A 21,201-nucleotide genomic window follows, 5' to 3' on the forward strand; every position below is an offset into this window, starting at 1 on the left:
AGCCATGGCAATTGTTAGGAGTTACTTTCCCAAGAGGGCATCTGTGCATTGCAGAAAACATTTATTTAGTGGAAAAAGCTAGAAGAAGAACCCTGTAATTTGCTATATCCTGTCTGTTCTCTGTTTGACTGCCAGCTCCTCTGTCTTTTTACTGCCAAATAGCAAGCTGTTCCTGCCTGCTTCTGCTATCTCGCTGCCTTCATCTCAAATGCATGAGGACTGTCTACAGGATGTCTTATGCACCATTAATGGTAGAACAGTCAGACAGGGAACAAATTAATGACCCATAGAGAGACTGACAAACCGAGAAAGCAGCAAATAAAAAGTACCATAGTTTTGGGAAAATACTTATCCCTGTTAAGTCCAGATAGGTAAGGACATTTCCTTTAGCTCTCTCACTTCCAGTTAGTTGCTTCTGTTTCCTCATTTCTCCTCTTTGTATAATTTATTTTCTGTGTTTTATCTTTGTTTCCTCTTCCCTTTGTTTTGTGTCAACTATAGGTCATGTTTCCTCTTGATCTTCCCTCTGTTTAACCCCCACTCAGAAGAAATATTTGATGAGTTTAGGTAGGAGTCCTGATATCAAAGAGTCATGCACTGGAACTTCCTGCTGGGTGCTGGGTAATAACACTGATGGCTGTAAAACAGGACCATGGCTATAAACAGGAATATTGATGCACACATACAATAATTATCAGATCCACCTGACATCTGAAAAGGTCTAAGTTACTTTGGGGTGGGGGAGGGGAGACAAATGAACACAGCTTCCTTTTGTCCAGCATTTAGATGATGTGTTTTTATAGGATGATGATGATTTATTATTATTTGTATTGTGAGAGTGCCTGGAGGCCCCAGTCAGGGTCAGGGCTCCATTCTGCCTGGCATGGTACAACAGTAAAAGACTGGTTCTGCACCAAAGAGTAATTAAGGTAATTAAGCAGTGTAATTAAGACAGGATTCAGCAGTGAGCGTAAAAATATTCTGACGGAATGGGGGAGGTAGGATGATGGAAACTGTAATAAGAATATGTTTTTACATGGGCCAGATAAATATCAAAAGTCCCTATTGGCCATCTGCTTAGCTGTTATCTGGTGACAGTTTCCCATAGGCATCACAGTAGAAGTGAGTCATAAACATTTAATTGCTGTTTTTCAGTCTTATTTTTTTTAAAGATATCAAATTGTCTACCAATAAATAACAATAATATTGTTACTCTAGCCTCTATTTACTATAATCTGCCTTAGATTTTTCTTCTATTACAATGGTCAAATTTTTCTAAAATATGACTCTAAGCTTCCTGAAAGTTTCCAAGTCTATATTTGGAGGGATTTTCAAAAGCACCTAAGTAACTCATTAGTGAGAGGTAGGTGAGATAATATCTTTTCTTGGAGAAAATTCTGTTGGTAAAAGAGAGAAATGTTTGAGTAGCTCATTGACTTCTAGATGCTCTAGAGCATTCCTATGTAATTGTATTTATGTATTATTTATATTATACATATTTTAAACTTTTAATTTGATCTTTAGCAATGGTCTAAGTGGGTTCTCTTGAATCAAAGATACGTGTGATATGTTTGAGCTTTGTTTCTCCAAAGCTAAACACTAGGCTCCTAAATCCACATTTAGGTGTATATTGAAGACAGCGGGATTTGTGTTTCTAAAGCACTTCTGAAAATCCCACCCTTGTGGAGCCAAAGAATGGATTTAAGAGCATAACATTAAACTCTTACTTTGATAATGTTGGCCAATATCAATAATGTGTTGTCTAGCAAAGCTGTGGACAAGAAAATCTGAAACATATCTGAAGGATCTTTAATGCCAAGGAACCTATTTAGACAACTGCTAAAGATCAAATTAAAAGTTTCAAATATATGTAATAGAAATAATACATGAATACATTTTATATATCTATCTATAGATAGATATATATAAAATCATGTATTGTATATAAAATACATTATATATACATTATATATATTATTTTTATATCTGTGTATAGAGTATCTATCACACATTCTCTGGTCTATGGTAAACACACCGTAAAAATAGGAGAGTATTTTAAGTGCCCACAAAACTTACAGATAAGGTTGTTCAAGTACATTTCCTATGAACACAGTCACTAAAAATCCAGGAAGTCAGCAGTTAGGGCATTATATGCATCCAGACCAAACTCAGTTCACGTATCTCACCATTCCAATATTACAACCGATACAGAATTTTCATTAACACAACAAATTCCCTTTCACTTCCAACATCTAGCCACCCACAATGCACACATCCAGTTCCTCTGCACAAGGCACAGTTCAACTCCAAGCTCATAGTTTTTCATGTACAAATAACACATTATTGAGTTTGTCCAGTGTTCATATGTTTAGAGAGAGTATATCATCCCAGAAAGGGAACTGGATGTAGATTTACAGATCTGTGAATGCATCTGCTTTACTGTGATGGCTGACTGGAAAGTTCGGGAGTTGAGGTTGGTCTAAATGTGAAAATTGCCTTAACTGATGATTTCTAAGGTTTTTAGTGACTGTATTGCTAGGAAATGCACTTGAGCAACTTCAGCTACATTTTTTTTTAAGGCAGCAGTTACCTGGTTTTTTAGAACGTGTAGAAGTTCAGGGTATGATTGGGCAGAGGCATGGGGAAGCAGCGGGCAGCCAAGATCAGTAGGCGAGAGAATATGTAGTGATGGCTATAAGCATGGGGAAAACAAGACTTGCAGGGACTGCCGGTTGTGAATGGGGGCTTGGAAAGACTGGGGGCAGCAGTGGCTGGTGGGCTATGTGAGGTATTGAGTGGAGATGGTGTAGTGTGCAGCACAAGTTTGCAGATAGGGATATAGTTAGAGGGTTGTTGGGTAGGGGGAAACTGGAGAACATCAAATGTTCGGCAATCAAGAGTGCAGGGGAGGCTGTGGTAGCAGGAGAGGGGAGGATATCGGCTGTGTTGAATGGGTGGCATTGGAGTTCACAGAGACAGGTTGGGGAACTGAGAGCCTACGAAGAGGTGGGGTTAGCAGGGAGTTTTGGGCAGGACAGACCACTCCATAATAGGCAGGATGTCTCTTATGCTGGCAGGATCTGTAATTAATTTGTTTCAGATCTTTCCCAGCTAAGAAATCCTTCCCCGGAGTGGGCAGAGTTTCTCTGTGCTTCACCCACTGGGCTTTCCCGGCTCATGTTGTGGAGATCCCCCTATTGCAAAGAAACCCATCTCTCTAAGGAGCATTATTTCCTTGGGCCTTGCCTATAAAAGGGGATGGGAAGGGCTCAGTGAGCCTGATGGGCCTGGGCTCCCTGAGGCTGGGAAGCCCAGTGGTCTTTCTCTTGAAAATACTGGCAAAAGCCCAAATGGATTGGAAGGGATGGTGACCCCCTTCCACCACCCTCAAAGAATGCAAAGATACCAGCCTCCCCAGAAGAGGATGGGGGCATGGCTGATGGGCCTCCTCTCTCCTTCCCCCGCCCCCCTCCCTAAAGCCTCCTAAGGGTGAGCCTTGGGAGAGCCAAGACAGAGACATAAGTGGGAGTTGATGTAAGGGCAAAGGGGCATGGGAGAGGCTGGGCAGGCATGAGATAATAAGCAGTGAGTGGGGTAAGGGGTGGCATGGAGAAGGAACAAGTCCGGTGCAGTAGATGGAAGAGTGAGAGGAGGAAGCAGGTCTGTGGCTCATGGAGTTTGTGAGAGGAAGTGAGCTGGAGTGGATGAGGATTATGCAACAGAAGCAAGCTGAGTACCTGGTCAGAAAGAGCCTTGTCCATGAGACAGTTTTCTTGCCCTCCTCCACTAAAGATGGCACCTAAAAGCAACTACGTTTGTCTGGTCAGGAGCAAGCACCTCGTGCATTAATAACCTCATTGTGTGTAAGGTAAACACCACAGACTGTGCAAAAATTAAAGTGAGTGTCCAAGCACTAAACAGAATAAAAGGAAACCCCAAAACAGCTACATTAATGTCCCTGTCTCATGTCCTTGGACATTTGTACTATTTCTGTACATGATCCCAAACTTTAATGCTTTAGCTAGTGGTGGCATCCTAGGACATACGGTCCTACCAGACCAAAGACACTGTAGCCACACAAACCCACCAATACCATTACTAGAACTATTTGGTATCTCCTCGTGTTCTGGTCCTAGTTTCATTGTTCTTTCGTCTAGTTTCATTTCCATAGTCTTTCTATGCTACAGCCTTCTTCCTCAACCGTGTGAGTGTGTCTCATCATTAATCTAAGAATCTAGAGCAATAAAAGTGACAGATGGGTCTGGCAGTGTTGTTCTCTATACCTCAACAAATTTAACCTAAGACACACAACAAGGTGTTTACATTAAACCAGTGGAAAAACTTAGGAAGAGTTGATGTGAAGTTCCAACAAGAGTTTTCTTTCAGTGCTTTTATGGAGAGATGTAGATCAAGTTTCATGTTGCGTTGGTTTCTCATAGCCTGAACATTTTGCTATTTTTCAAACCCTTCTCTAACCCAATTCATCTTAAAACACAGGCCAAGATGGAATTTCCTAGCACTTTCTGCCTGGAAAAAGGCTGTACTGTCTTTTTCATCCATCGAGGTGTGTGCCTGTGATTTCTGCACATGAGGTGTTCCAGAATAACCCATTAAAGAATCCAATAACAAAGTTTCAAGTAAACCCAAAGTGAAACTTTTGCCATAAATGATCATGTTATTGCCATGCAAACTGAGGGTATTTATGTTCTGTAGCTTTTATTGCACAGATGCCACCATTAACTGTTCATTTTACTTCTAGTATAATTGTCAAATAACTATCTCTTGATTTGAAGTTATAAAAAAGGGAAAACTTCTTGCACATTACTCTGGGCAGACTTTTCTAAAGTTTCTGAGGATAAACTTAGGTTGTGTTGGGTCATTCCTCCTTACCCCCTCCCCCATCTCCCTCCCCCCACGCACTTTGAGCACTGTAGCTGAAGATTAGCATTTCAGCCCCGAGACTTTGTTTTAAAGCTCCATCACATTTTCAAGCACAAATAGTTCATAGGCTTCATTTTATACTGAGTTGGAGACAGTTGCTTTCGCAAAACAAAAAAATACATAGCTGAAGAGGCACAGTTCTGTGTGAAATGGATCAGGAGAAACTTTCCATGTAGCATAAGGTGAGATGGGGCATTGTAACGCAGTCTCCTCTACAGCCCACTTACCTTTTTTTTTTTTTTTTGCGCCTTAATGCAGGCTCCACTGATCATTGATTCTCTAGTAAATGCTGAAAGTTTTGTAATGTTTGTACTGATATGAATTGCTTGAAATTGTGTCAGGGAAGATCAGCACAGGATTGGGGACAAAGATTTGTCACTCAGGAGCATAGACTACAACATATCCCAGTCCAGAATAGATACATCATTGATTGTTTGGAATCAGACTTTAGAAGGACACGTGCTGAAGGAGGTATTACCTTACCTGCATTTCCTGGCTTTCTGAGGGTTTTTTTTTTTTTTTTTTTTTTATTTCCTTCTTCTGAGGTTTCAGTTTTTGGCTACCAACATTCATGTTCTGTAAGAGTACAAAGGAACCATAACTCTTTAGTGAATTGTCCAGGGGCAGCTGCAGTGTGAAGGTCATAATCAGAGGGTTTGATTTTCTGAACTTCCACACAGCATGAGCTCTGTGTAGGCATAGTTCAGATCCCCATCTTAACAAAACCCTTCTTATAACTATTAGAAGGCAGTGTTCAGCATAGTAAAAATTCCTGAATCTAAGCCTGGCTGACTATGGCCTTACGTTCCGGGTAGTAATTAGTGCATATTACTATAGAGTTCTCAACCTCTTAGTCTAGTAAACATAGTAAGTGGAGCCAATCAAACCTACAAGCTTCAGAAAGGAGTTGAGTTCCAGGGCTGCGAACTTGTCATAGTAATTGCTCTTTGAATGTCCATAAACCTTTCCTCTGGAAGAACAAGAAAAACACCGTCCACTGGACAGTTCACAGCTGCTATAATGAAAGTCAATCTCAGACTCTCCTAGTTTATCCAAAGGCCCAAACCCTTGAAGAGGAAGCAGATAATATATTTGGGGCTTGTCTACGTGGCTCAGTAAAGTACATTAGAGGAGTGTGATTTATAGAGTGCTCTGACTGCCCTATGGAGACTCTGCGGGTATAATGTAAAAGGCACCTACTTCTACATTAACACGAACTAGTTATCTTTCAGTTAGTGGCAGCAGGGTCCACATGGGGCATTTAGTGCACTGTACAAGTCACACACTTCTAATGAACTTTCCTATGCCATGTAAACAAGCCTTGAAGGAAAGAGTACGCCTCAGTGAGATGAGTCCTTAACTAGTCATCCAACCCACTGAAGGCAGAAATATAAAATGTCACAGCTTAGATCAGTGGTTCCCAAACTTGTCCCGCCGCTTGTGCAGGGAAAGCCCCTGGTGGGCCGGACGGTTTGTTTACCTGCCGCGTCCGCAGGTTCGGCCAATTGCAGCTCCCAGTGGCCACGGTTGGCTGCTCCAGGCCAATGGGAGCTGCTGGAAATGGCAGCCAGTACGTCCCTCGGCCCGCGCCGCTTCCAGCAGCTCCCATTGGCCTGGAGCAGCCAACCGTGGCCACTGAGAGCTGCAATCGGCCGAACCTGCGGACGCGGCAGGTAAACAAACCGGCCCAGCCCGCCAGGGGCTTTCCCTGCACAAGCGGCGGAACAAGTTTGGGAACCACTGGCTTAGATAGACCACCACGGCTGGTCTCAGAATCTGCAAGAAGAATGTAAGATGTTACCACGTAACGAAAGCAACAGAGGCTTTCAACCAGTCTTAGTACAAGGCTCTTGAGCTGCCAGCTTCTTGATCCTGCAAGTGAAACTAAAAGATACTTAAGGAGGATTTTCTCAGGCAAAGCTGACATCATCTTCCCTTAAAGGCAAACTATGCAGGAACTGTGATGGTAGCAATTCTAAACATAGTAGTTTTTCTCTAAGACAGCTAGAGAACTGTGGTTTCAGTGGTAAATATCCTCAAACATGGTTATTTATTTTCAAGTGTGTTTGGAGGATATAGAAATGGGTAGGTTTGTGAAATCATGTGAAAGTCCAACCTAAAGGTGACTGTTTTCTGTGTACTTAATTCTCTAGGTACTATACATGTAAGGCAGTGGTTCTGTTTACAATTGTGGGCGGCCTATGCAGCTTTCTATGTGTTATGTGGGCCGAATCTACACAAAAAAGACACACACACACACCCCTGTATGGTCCTGAGAACATCACATGGGCTGCAGTTGTGCGGATTGGGCCATGGGTTGAGAACCACTGATGTGAGGCTATCAAGCTTTGTGGCTGCCTCATGAAAAAAATTAATAATCTTAAATAGAGCAAATGGTGATAGCTGCTTTGATCACTTTGAAGGAGTGTAGCTGAATACTACTGTGCTTGCTCTTTGCATCTCTGCTCTTTTTTGCTTGAATACATTCCTTAAAACTTGTCTATAGATAGGTAGAGCATGGATGGCTAGTGCAACGTAGACTTACAGCCAGTTCATTGCGCGCTAACAGTCCATCTGGAACCCACTGCCACACTAAAAGTTTCCCTGTGTTTTGACCCACCCTGCTTTGAAATGGTAGATGAAAGTGCACCACAGAATTTTTCATGCGTGGCAGCAGGGCCCACACAGACAGGTGGTAGGCTACAAGCTAGCGTGAGGTAGATTTGCACCACAGCTTGCCATGAACTGTTGGTAAGACAAATCCTAAGTTAACTTCCTGGTGTTTTTCCAATAGCTTTGAATGAACCACTGGAAAATCCCTGTCAAAGTGTCAGGAAGTAAAGAACATCTATTTTCCTTCTAATGAGGGTCCCTATATGTATTCCAAACGCACGTGCGCCATGCGCTGGAAGTTTTCAGAGGTAGTCTGTTGACCTGTATGCATGTTGTATGTTGCCTTGTGCTCCAGGCAATGTTGTAAGAGGCCATGCGGGGCGACACTTCCCCAGTTCCCTCATAGCGCTGTGTGGTTGGAGTCAGAATCTTCTCTTCTACGTGCTCGTAATCTCTACGAGAATGACTGTCTATTGTATTTAGTTAGCTAGTTTGTTTTTTCTTCTTAGTTGTGTACATAGACTGTAGTTAGTGTAGTTACTTGCCCCGCTCGGGGGCCGCCCCGACTTTGTCAGGGGACTATGCCCTGCATTCTAGTATTGAAGAACTGTGCCTCATTCCCTCAATTCTTTCTCTATGAGAGATGAGCACTGCCGTTGCTTATACTACCTACGAGAAGCGCATCTTGCCGCACATTGCGACATCTGTAAGTCCTTTCCCCTGCAGACCCATGAGCACTTTTCCCCCTAAGCTGTGAGCATGTACAAGCACACACAGATCCTGAACCCCGCACAAAAATTTGCACAGAAGCACAATTTGCACAGAAGAATTTTTTTGCACACACAGCCTGTCAAAAATTTGCCCAGAAGAAATTTTTTGCACACACAGCCTGTCAAAAATTTGCACAGAAGAAATTTTTTGTGCACATGGCCTGTCAAAAATTTGCACAGAAGAAATTTTTTGTGCACATGGCCTGTCAAAAATTAGAGGGAACATTGTCCATGAGGCTCATCTCCTGCGACTCAGGAAGTTCCTCATGGAGGAAGCTCTCCAGCCTCTTGTGGAGTCCGATCCTGGACTGGCAGAACCAGCGGTGCACTGGTGGTGAGCATCCTACCTACCCCCCTGCCCACATCCGACAGCACACGACAAGGCCAAGTAGGAGAGTTGCAAGTACTCTCATGCCCATCGCATTGGTAAGTCCCCATTACCAACTGTGCCAGGTCGGGCGAGATGTTGTGTATGGACTACTCCTGCCACCTCCTAAGCTTCCCCATGCACTAGCCGTACCACAAGACAGCCCTCCATGCTGTGCATCTCCATCGCAACATGAGTCCCCATGCTCTGCACCACATACACACCTTGCTTCAGCAGTCAGCGGGACATGCCATGGACACCCAGACGAGCCGAACACTTGCTCCCCACGGTGCACTTTGACCTGCCATATCCCCCTCTTGCCGCTGCTTTCGGCTTCGCAGCCCCCCATACCAACAGATGCACTGCTCTTCCTGGGCTGGAGACCACACCCCATGATTGCAGGACCGCCTTCATTGACAGCTGCCACCATCCGAGATCTCTTTGGACTCCAAAGGCTTTTCAGCGAAGGAATCATCATTCTCCCCAGTCCCCAGGCATAGCTTGGACTCCTGGGCATGGCCATCACACCAGGCAAGGTATGCTCCAACCCCACTGCATTGGTATGTGTACTCTTGGGGCCTGCAGTATCCCCAGGACTAGACCCCATGGGCACACTGGCCAACATGGGATGCTTACCACAACCCATATTAGTCTTCTTATGCCTTGCACCCTTCCATCTGGGCCCCTTCACCAGAACCGTCCAGCTCGGACCTGGAGACAGAGACCACAAGGGAGCCAGTCCCGACAACAGCCTCCTGTCTGGACGAAGCACTGATTCCCCTTGTCCTCTCGCCTCCTGATCAGGGCCGGCTCTAGGCACCAGCTAAGCAAGCTGGTGCCTGCGGTGGTGCTGCTGAAGGGGCGGCACTCCTGCCGTTCTTGGGGCAGCACTCCAGCAGCAGCCCCGGCAGCAATTCGGTGGCGACTCTTCTGGCTCGGGTCTCGCCGGCAGCGGCAGCTCCCTCTGATCTTCCTGTTCTCTCGGCGGTGGCATATTCGGCAGGGTTTTTTTTGTTTTGCTGCTTGGGGCGGCAAAAAACGTAGAGCCAGCCCTGCTCCTGATGACCACCACTAATACCAGGAGCTGCTGCAAAGGGTGACACTGAATTTGGGCATCCCATTGGAAAAAGTCCAGGACCAACAGCATCAGCTCTTAGACATCCTCCAGCCTAGGGGGCCGTCCTGCATTGCATTTCCCATAAACAAAGCCATCCTTCAAACTGCACGGGCGGTCTGGCACACACCAGTGTCCTGCGCCCCCACAGCCATCCAAAGGGGCTGATTTTCTTCCCCTGACTCCTCCCCATTTCGCTGGTGGCACACACAGCAGTGGAACAGGCTAGGCAGCACTCACACACCTCCACTCCTCCAGATAGGGCGGCAAAGCACCTAGAGCTCCTAGGATGCATGGTTTACTCCTCTGCAGCCCTGCAATTCTGCATATCAAACTACCAGGCTCTGCTAGCAAACTATGATTTTAAAACTATGCCAAGCTAGTAGAGTTCTTGGAGCATCTCCTGCAGGACAAGCAACAGCGTTTCCAAGCCCTGGTGGAGGAAGGTCACTTGACAGCCAAGGTTAGCCTCCAAGCAGTGATAGATGTGGCAGACACATCCCCCCGCTCCCTGGCCACAGGCATAGGCATGCAAAAGGAGGCCTGACTGCAGTTCTCCGGCTTCCCGAGGGAAATCCAGACCACCATCTAGTACCTCACCTTTGACAAGGACAAGTTGTTCTCGGCAAAGACAGATGAGTCCCTATACTCCTTGGAGTCAAAAATGACTCTCGCATCTTCAGGAATTTACAGAAGCAACAGAAGTCACCCTTCTGACCATGCCCCTATGCACCGTACCAGCCCATGTACACCCTGTATCAGGACCCCACCCGACGGCACCCCAGATCACAGCATCCACAACCGTCAGCCTCTGTCACCTACTCTGCCGTACCATGACATCAATCAAAGGCCCAGTTTTGGCAAGCCCCCATCATCACTGTCTCCAGCCCCCCTTACCGCTTTTGGGGCCCATCTTGCCCTATTTGCCCACCACTGGGGCAAGATCACCACAGATCATTAGTATTGGAGATGGTGAGACATGGCTATTCTATCGAGTTCCTTACCTTCCCTCTTCTTCTTCTTCCCCTTCCCCCCCCCCGAAAGTCTCTCTCATCGCAACCTCATGCACTGTGAGGCAGATACTCTCCTAATGAAAGGTGCAATTGAACCCATGCCTTCCTTCTTCATCGGTAAGGGTTTCTACTCCCTGTACTTTTCTCATCCCAAAGAAGGGAGGAGGTCTCCATCCTGTCCTCGATCTCTGCTTTCTTAACAACTTCATCATCACCATGTTCCATATAATGACGCTCGCATCCATCATCACCTCCTTTCCCCAGGGGGTATGGTTTGCAGCCCTTGACATGAAGGACACGTGCTTCCATATCGATATCCATCCAGTCCACCACAAGGTCCTTTGCTTCCGTGTGGGTGACAACCACTACCACTTCAGAGTTCTCCCCTTTGGTATTGCCATGGCCCCATGAGTCTTCACAGCAGTGGTCACAGCCCAACTACAATGCCTGGGTTATTCTGTGTGTGTTTCCTTACTTGGACAACTGGCTCTTGGTGGCAACAACCCTCGCCAAAACGACATCACCCATCCTCGCCTCTCTAGATGTCTGTGTCAATGAGGAGAAGTCCATGCTGTTCCGGACACAGACAATCCATTTAATCAGGGTACGCTTAGATTCAGTGACAGCTTGAGCCTTCTCCTTGGTGGAACATTTTGCCACCCTGACAGCCCATGTAATGATCATACCTCACACACCACAGTGCGCTGCTCTCTCTGCCACACGGCCTGCACCCCATGTGATGCCACATACCTACATTCACTGTCTACAACTCTGGCCCCCTTCAGTCTGCAGGCCCCACATCAACCATCTGGACACTGTCCCACAGCCAGTCTGCACTTCTCTCACCTGGTGGACCGATGCTGCAAGGCACCCCATTCACTACCTCTGGGCCCATGACCACCCTTACCACAGATGCCTCCCTGGCTGGTTGGGGAGTCCACCTTGATGGCTGTGCCGCACAAGGGGCTTGAACTCATCGCGAGGCACACATGCACATCAATATCCTCGAGCTGCAGGCAGTCCGCTTAACCTGACACACATTCCTGCCTCTTATCCACAGCCAACATGTTCAGATCCTCTCTGACAGCTGAGACCCGCTTCGAATGATGGCCTGGTTTTTGAATGGGGATCGCACCAAGACAATGCCTGCTCCCCCCATACTTATGCACAGCATATGAGCTTCCACTCTAGTGTGCTACACAGCAAAATGGAAGCGTTTCACCTCCTGGGCACACCACCATTTCCCTCAAGTACATCTCGCTCCCGTTGGTGGATGGCCACTTGGTGTTTACTTACCCTACCACCATCCAATTTCTGAAAGAGCTGACAAACAGCTTTCCCCTGGTTCTGAAACTTGCCCCTCCTTGGACCTTCACTCTTGTGTTCTCTGCCCTCATCAGACCTCCCTTTGAGTCCCTGGTCACATGCTCTCTCACGCTTATCCATGAAGATCTTCTTCCTTGTAGCCATCACCTCCACTCGGTGGCAAACTGGTGGCCATGATGGCTGACACTCCTCCCTCCCCCCCCCCCCCCCCAATATACGGTCTTCCATAAGGACATGGTCTCGTTAAGTCTTCACTGTAAGTTTCTCTCGAAAGTGGTCTCAGAGTTCTACCTCAACCAATCCATCCATCTCTTGGACTTACACCCTAAATTGCATGCCCCTCCCACAGACAAGACCCTGCACTCCTTGGGTGTCTGCTCCGCATTCACATTCTACCTAGACAGGGCCCACACCTCTCCATGTCTTTTCATTGCCACTACGGAGAGGTCTAGGGGCCAAGCCCCCTCCTCATAGTGCATATCCAAGTAGATCTCTACTTGCATCATGGAGTCCGACACCACATGCACAGTCCAATGCCACACCAACTGGCAGAATTACAGCCCACTCCACAAGGGCCCAAGCTACCACCTCCAGCTTCCTGGCAGATGCCCTATGGTAAGACATCTGCCAAGTGGCGACCTGGCACTCTGTACACACCTTCTCCACCCACTACAGCAGTAGTTCTCAAACTTTTGTACTGGTGACCCCTTTCATACAGCACGCCTCTGAGTGCAACCTCCTTTATAAATTAAAAACACTTCTTTATATTTACCACTATTATAAATGCTGGAGGCGATGTGGGGTTTGGGGATGGAAGCTGACAGCTTGTGACCCCCCCCCACAGAATAATCTTGCAACCCTCCAAGGGGTCATGACCCCCAGTTTGAGAACCCCTCCACTATGGCATTGACAAAGGGGCAGCCAAAGACGTGACCGTGGACCATGCCATCCTGCCAATGGCTATACCTCCCAGGGCTGTGGACAGATAGCCTGATTCAGCAGTAAGAGGATGACTAAGGCCTGTTATAACCTTGCCTGGAGTACAGGGCAACATATGACATGCGTGCAGGTCAGTGAACACGGCCACTGAAAACTTCCAGTGCATGGCATGCATGTGCACTCATGTTTGGAATACAAATAGGGACCACACATCCCAAAGAACCTCCGATTACAGGTAAGTAACCTCCTCTTTCTAGCATACCACATATTAATTTTAAAAAGGTTAACCATTTAGTGATAGGTTACTAAGGTAAGTTTGACCCATTAAAATTGTATGCCCTAGTTTGCAGACTATGCCTTCTTAGGGCCCGAGCTCTTAGTCATGTCTTGAATGCATTAGAAGGGAGGGCGTATTTGTACTGTAGCCAACACCTAGAGACAGTTACTAATAATTATGCAATTTTGTCACAACAAGGTTAATAGTCAATTCCGGTTTTTATATCAGGAAGCCAAGCCATTATGTTAGCCCATGTATGACAACCAATATTTCACTCTTTCACCCACAGAATGTGAACGGTATAAAGTACCATGCCAAGAATGGCCACAGAACACAGATCCGTGTACGCAAACCATTCAAATGTCGTTGTGGAAAGAGTTACAAGACAGCTCAGGGCTTGCGGCACCACACAATCAATTTCCATCCCCCAGTGTCTGCTGAGATTATCAGGAAGATGCAGCAATAACATGCTGGTCACAAATGTGCCAAGAAATCCTCACCAGCAGTTGCTGATTTTGAAAACAGCCACCTTTTTCAGGGGAAGCATTCAGCAACCCTTTAAAAAAATGAAATGCATGCTTTAAATTTTTCTGTAATTTTGGAATGATGTATCTTTGTAGAGTTAATGATTTTGTACATTTGCACTTGTAATCATCATACCCATTTTCATTACTTTGATATAAGGTGCTAAAAAAGCTTAGAACACTTTCAGAACACTTTCCCCAAATCAAAACTTAGGGGGTGTTGCATATTTAGTTGTACTGCAGTGTTAATTAGGGGTGTGGAGAGGAAAGCTTGGCACTGACATCGTTTCAAGATTGTAATGTGGTTGAAGATTTTCAACACATCCGTTCGTGTGTGTGTAAAACCAAAACAATACCACCATTGTCAAACTGGTTAACATGCCTTACATAATGGAGTTATCGATGGTGTAGCAAGTCTTTTAGGTATTGGAAATATAAATAAGAAAGAATGTTTAACATAATATGCTAAAAATATTTTCATACTTAAATAACATACATAAAAAGGTGTGCTTGCTGTATTTTATATTATCTTGCAAATTCTTTTTTCCCTTTTGAAATGCTGAAAATCTTGCCATTTGAACTAGTAAACAATCACCTTTAGTGTTAGGATTATTACTTTGTTTTTATACAAGATGATGTATTAAGTTCATGCCCATCAAACTTTTGAGGACCAAGATCCCAGGCCAACTAAATATTTTCTCCTGAAATCTACTGTTAGAAAGACACTTCGAAATACTTAAGTGCAAATTTGTGTGTGAGAGAGAAACAATTCTATCTTCATCTCAGATGAAGTTTTAAAGCACTTTGTAGTTCTCTGTTGCCAACAGATTTAATGTTTTATGCGTTGCCAATTCTTGCAACTACAGTACTAACTTATGCCTGTGGTTGCAAATAAAAATTAAAAATTCTAAGCTTCGTTTAAGGAGGGATGTTATTTGTGTTACAGAAATCTCTAGTGACCCTCCTTCACGTTCATTATATTTTGAAATTTTCTTTGTATATTTTTTGCCTCTTATTGTAGATCACTCCATTCCACTTGGAAATGTCTGTTTAGCTTTACAAATCACTTTGCTGAAATATGACATGAGCCTTACTGAAGATGAAGTGCTTCTTGCAGCCAGTGTCAAAGATTGACTTGAAACAAGAGCCATTGTAAAATGACTTGTCTGGACCATACCTGAACATATATTGCTTACAATACCATAATGCCTTGAGCATTCTTCTCTCACAAGTGCTATTCTTTGAAGCTTAGATTAAAAAAACCTATAAAAATTCAGACCTATTTCCCATGAAAACAAATTAAGCGTTTTGAAATGTAGTAAGTAACTTTCCTCTCTTCCTTGTATTTTGCATGAAAGTTCAGACAAATGGGAAACAGACCTCTCCGTTTTTCTAAAACATTAAAAATGAACTTTGAAAGGATGACAATTTTCTGTTAACCAGCTACTGAATCCCTCATAATGAGGTTTTAAAGAAGCATTTGCAAAACCTCCATTTAAACAAATCATTGCCTCAAAGCCTGAAGAGGAGACAGTGTTGTCCGTTCAGTTTAAATGATCCAGACATGAGAATCAACTTGTTGGTGTATTAAAGATCTCATTTGGCTACTTTCTACCTTCTGAACTGTTTTGACAGCAGATCAGGACAGCAAGTATCATTTGGCTCTGCTCTAGTGCAAGAAACTATAGGCTGGTTAAGTTAGTTTAACAGCTAAACAGTCATAAAAAGTTATTGCATGTAAATTCCTTTCAACTATGAAAATGAAATTCCAGTTTCTATTTACCTATTCATTGTGACAGTATTATTAAACAGGTAAAGATGGGACTATTTTGTTATACTGTGTATAGTGAATGTATTGTATTGTGTCTGTGAAAAGTGTGCTTTAAATTATATTTTCATATGTTTTGTTGGGGACAAAGTACATTAAGTTTGAAAGTGACAGAGGTTTGTTTTAGAACTGAAGGCAACTTAATGAATCAAAATTCCTGTCAAGAAAGCTGCTTATAAATGTAAATCAAATCACATTTAAAATAAACTGCCTCTGACCAAAAACAAATATGTATGCTTCATTATTACTTCATTATCTTTAAGAGTGATCAGTTTGATATGCAGACTGATAGTATTTTTATCCAATATTCATTTCCTTTTTTGGCAGTTTCTCAGTGTAATAATTAAAACCAAATGCACCAGAACATTCGGGCAACCTGTTTAGTTGTCAAATTCTGTGGAATGCTACAAACTATCCTTAATAAAAGCTAAATCAAGATTTTCAAGATGTGCCAGTTTTTAGTTGTAGCCAAGAGCTTTCTTCCTGTTGTTTCCCCACACAAAACACTCTCTTCAACATTTTTAAAAAAAAAGTGAATTCTTCTGAGACTGTTCAATAATGACATCTTTATTCAGAGATTCAAAACTGGCCAGGTAAAGTGTGCATATTCATATCCCCTGTTGGTGCAAAGCAGCCCAGCTTAGGTGGTCTTTGGGGATGGAGGCATGATTTTGAGATCAATGGATAATTGTCTGAGGATTTGAAAGGTTAAATAGGAACATGCTGTGGCGGTTTCATCCTGTCTGTGGCCCTGCTTCAGATTGTTCCTTAGGGGACATTTGTGTGAAGAAGGAACTAAGGAACAAGCTGAAGCAGAGATAGAGGAGGGTGTGTAGTGGAGCACCCATAAGGGGGACACATTTCAAAAAACTGCAGTTACTGCACAGCGCGAATAAGTTCCTCTTCTTCTTTGAGTAGCATCCGTATGGGTGCTCCACTCCAGGCGACTTCCACTTAGTAGCCCTAGATAGAGTAGGGAGCTTTGGAATAGAGTCCAGAACTGAAGATAATACTGCAGAACCAAGTGCCACATCAGATCTGACAGCAACGATCAGGGTGTAATGTTTTGAAAACATACATACTGAAGCCCATAAAAGGTCCTACATATTTCAAATATTCTTCAGTAATGCTGTAGATGTTGCCTGTGATCTGGGTGAATGTGCTATCACCTGTTGGTGGGTGGAGATGATCACCTGCAGTATTATAACAAGTGATAATACATGGCTATTGAGCAGAGATTGAAGACCCCGTGGATCTATCTGCAAAAGAAATGAAGAGCCTAGGCGATTTCCTAAATTCCTTGGTCCTAGTTAAATAGAAGACCAATGCCCTTCTTACATCCAAGGTATGTAAACAGGATTCCTATGGAGAAAACTCTAGCTTCGGGAAAAAAACTGGTAGATGAATGGAGTGATTAAGGTAGAACTCTGATAGAACCATAGGTAAGAGTTTTGGGTGTGGATGTAAAGAGACCTTGTCCTTAAAGAACATCATAAAGGAGGAATCTGCCTTTAAGGCTCCAATCTCCCCAACCCTATGGATCGATGTGATGGTTACTAAAAGGGCCGTCTTCATAGATAAATGCAACAAAGAACAGGCTGCCATTGTTTCAGAGGTCTCATAAGTTAACTGAGTACTAGGTTGAGGTCCCAGGTCAAGACAGGATTCCTAATCTATGAGTAGAGATGCCCTGAACCCTTAATAAACATAGATGACACCAGATGAGCAAATATAGAGAATACTACTGGAGGATTTGTCATTTGAATAAACAATTTATTGTTGTAGCCTATAAATAATTGGGCCACACCATTTTCAGCACATACACTCAACTTCATCCTTTTCTCCTGTTTTTGTATACTTGGGTATCTAACTCCCATTTGTAATCCTGTGAAAAGTATCTGCTGAGGATATTGGCTGTGGTGTTCTGAATAGCTAGGAAGTAGAGTGCTTAAATCTGGAGCTGATGAGCTATGCACAAGTTCCGTATTTTCATGGCTTCAGCACACACAAAGGGGATCTTATGCCTCTCTGCTTAATACAGAACAGACAAAATAAGTCTTCCATCATGACCCTTAGGAAAGATAGAAAATGAAAGCAAGTGTTCCTGACACACCAGAGCTCCAATGGATTGATGTTAGGCTGACCAGATAGCAAGTGTGAAAAATTAGAACAGGGAGTGGGGGGTAATAGGAGCCTATATAAGAAAAAGCCCCAAATATCGGGACTGTCCCCATAAAATCGGGACATCTGGTCATCCTAATTGATGTGGAAATACTGCAGGTGGGCACTTCAGGAAATCTGAGTTGTGAGGGTATTGATATGGGCTCGCCACCTCAACTGTGATGCATCTATTGTTAAAGTCACTGAATGGGCTGGGTGACAGAAAGGAACACCTGTACAGACATGGAGTTGATTCTTCCACCATCTAAGGAGTTCCTCATTTGTAGACTCACCATCACCTGTCTGTCCAAAGTGTGTCTGACTGGAGAATAGGTCATTCTGAGCCAACCCTTGAAGCAGTGGAGACATGGACTTGTGGATTTGGGCACAAAGATGCAAGCTGGCATGTTTCCCAGGAGCTGAAGACCATTCCTTATTGTGGTTTGAGGTCTCCCCTGGATTGCCCATACCAGACTAAGTAAGGTTACAAATCAATCTAAGGGAGGGTAGGCTCAGGCTCTCAATGATTGCAAATATGCCCCTGTAAACTGTATCTTCTGTTCAGGGGTTAATGCTGACTTTTTTTTTTTACATTCAGTTGCAGATCCAACTCCTGGAACAGACCAAGGACCATCTGGGTGGAAGATAGCACTGTTTTGTAGGAATGGCCCTTTAGTAGCCAGTTGTTGAGATATGGGAAGACTAGGATTGCTTCTAGTTGGAGGTAAAAAGCCAAGACTCTTGAGAACATCCTTGGGACCACGAAAAGGCTGAAGGGTAGCACTCAGTATTGGAAATGATCCTGCCCTATAGCGAAGCATAGCTATTTCCTGTGTGATGGGTATATTGTTATATGGAATTATGCATCTTGCCCACTGAAAACCAAACCACCTCCTCTAGAAAAGGAATTATAGCTGCCAGAGCCACCTTCCTGAAACTTTTGAGACTTTACAAACTTGTTTAGAAGCTTTAGATCTAAGATCAGTCTCCACCATGTGTCCTTCTTTAGCACAAGGAAATACTTTTAGTAAAATCCCTTGCCCTTTTGAGGAGAAAAACCTGCTCTATTGCTCCTAATCAAAGAAGAGAGTTCACTTCTTGTCTCAATAAAAGCTTGTAAGAGGGGCCCTGAAGAGGGACAGGGAGAGGAGGTGGAAGGGAGGGGGTGATGTAAAATGGATGGTATAGCCTGATGTTATGACCCACTTGTCTGTAGTGATCTGCCTCCAAGCATGTTGGAAACAGGCATGGCAGTCTCCAAAGGAGGAGGTGGGCTAATGGGCACAGCTATAAATCCAAAGGTTTGAGTGATCTGAACCCTCAAACAACCCATCAAATCTGTTGCTTCAAAGATGGTTAGGTAATCATGCAGGGCTCTTGGGTGGCACTCTGAAATTTTGTCTTTTTCTAAGGGATCGGTAGAACTATGGAACCCAGAAAACTGAGCAGGACATGAGCTCTGGGCACTCTGTGACATACTAAACCTTTTGCTAGTTGTAGGTGTATATATGACAAGGGATCATAAAGTAGCTCTGGAATCATTTAGCATGTGCAAGGAGTCAACCATGGTCTCTGAGGATAGTTTACAACTGTCAAAAGCTAGGTCCTCCACAGTGTTCTTCTATGCTTCTTTTAGCATCCTGTGAGATGGAGCCATGATGTCTGTGGTGGTGGTTATGCACAGGGCATGTCCCTGGCAGCAGTGTCCATAACATCTAAGGATGCTTCAAGAGCAGTTCTGGCCACCAGATGGCCTGAGATTGTGGGCTAGAACTGCTCTGTGTGTTCGTGTGGCAGATGTTCAATAAAAGCCATGAATCTGTTATTTATAAACTTTTATATTTGGCCATGATTACCTGATAATTTGTGATCTGAATTGCAGGGTTGCTCACAAATAGGCCTTTTACCTTTTCTGATCTTTGTCATGGGGGTAGACTTAGAGAAGTGCTATCCTACGCCTCTCATTTACCACATCTACCATCAGGGAGTGAGGTGGAGTGTGTGAGAACAAAAAGAAAGGGGATCATAATACTTATCTGCCCATTTACATGTGAGCAGACTAGTCGCAGGTGTCTGCCACACCATCTTAGCTGGATCTAGGAGCGTCCCATTGATGGGTAACACCACCCTGGAGGTTGTTGCCGACTGCAAGACATACACCAGTTTGTGCTGTGAATCCTTGTCAAAAAGAATTAAGACTATCAGCTATCTTCTTTATGAGGTCTTGAAATCACCAGCAACCATCAGCCATGGATGGTGGTGGAGGCATAACCACCTCATCTGGAGAGGAGTATGAAATAGATGTTTGAGTGGTGGCCTCCTTGTTCCTGAAATATCTCCTCCTAGGGTGGGGTGGGGTGGGGCGGGGCAGAGAGGGCTGTACAACTCTGTCTCCTTATCAGATGGTCCCAGTGACCTTTGGGTGGGGGGAGGCGCATATGCACATATCAAAGTGGGGGTAGCATGCAAAGTTTGTTCAATCACCCTTGATAATGAAACCAATCTTCTCTAGGACTTTCAGATAATGTGTTCCTAAAGGGAGATGCTGAAGAACCCTGTACAGAAATAGAAACAGAGGAGACCAACTGGAAGTCTCCTTCATCTCACCTAAAGGAGGAGCACCTGCAGAAAACAGTGGAGAGTTCTGTGGTACCAGAGTACAGTAGTCTGCAGATCAGGGTCTCAGTACCGAGAGACACTCAGTACTCAGGAGGAAAGGGAACTCCGGTTCGTATGTTATCAAGAAGTCCTTAAGTGTATCTGAACTCCTAGGATACCAAATAGGGGATTGGTACTGACATGGTAGCAGAGACCACACTTGCTGAAGCTGATGGTAGGCATACTGAAGTAGATCCCAGTGGCATCTGGTGCTGTTCTTTGCTCAATGTTGAGGGTGCCGCATGCATGGGTACTTAACGATGGCTGGCCTGAATGCATAGGTACCAACAGCTGGGCTGAACTTAACTGTGCCAGTCCCAACTGTCTGTTTGCCCTCCTTGCCAGTAGAAGGTGCTGAGGCCTTATTGGAGCTGTCCCTCTCCTTCATGCTGACTTTATGGCCCCATGGTTACTAGAAAAGGAATCCTTCGACTCAATCTTACTGAGGCTGTAATCTCACCAGGGAGCTGGACTTCTTGGGAGCTGGCTCCTTAATGTGAGAATTCACACTCCTCTTTTTGGAAGCCTTCCTTGAAGCCTCTAAAGTCTTCCCTTTCTTAGGGGAAGCCTATACTGAAGTAGAAGGAGTAGGTATCTCTCTGGTGCCAGATGCACTGGGAGGAGGGGCATTGTCTCCTAACCTGACTCAGAACGCTCCTTTAGGCCAACTT

General features: G+C 44.4%; 1 protein-coding gene across 1 annotated transcript in view; it reads left to right on the forward strand.

The window, feature by feature from the left end:
- Nucleotides 1-15,940, forward strand: part of JAZF1 (JAZF zinc finger 1) — a 296,236-nt gene extending 280,296 nt beyond the window's left edge. Inside the window, exon 5 of the mRNA XM_048838463.2 lies at nt 13,650-15,940. Coding sequence (XP_048694420.1) covers nt 13,650-13,826 — 177 coding nt within the window. The 3' untranslated portion in view covers nt 13,827-15,940. The remainder of the gene's footprint in view (nt 1-13,649) is intronic.
- The last annotated feature ends 5,261 nt before the right edge of the window (nt 15,941-21,201 follow it).

Source organism: Caretta caretta, chromosome 2, assembly GCF_965140235.1.
Source record: "Caretta caretta isolate rCarCar2 chromosome 2, rCarCar1.hap1, whole genome shotgun sequence".
Lineage (NCBI taxonomy): Eukaryota > Metazoa > Chordata > Testudines > Cheloniidae > Caretta > Caretta caretta.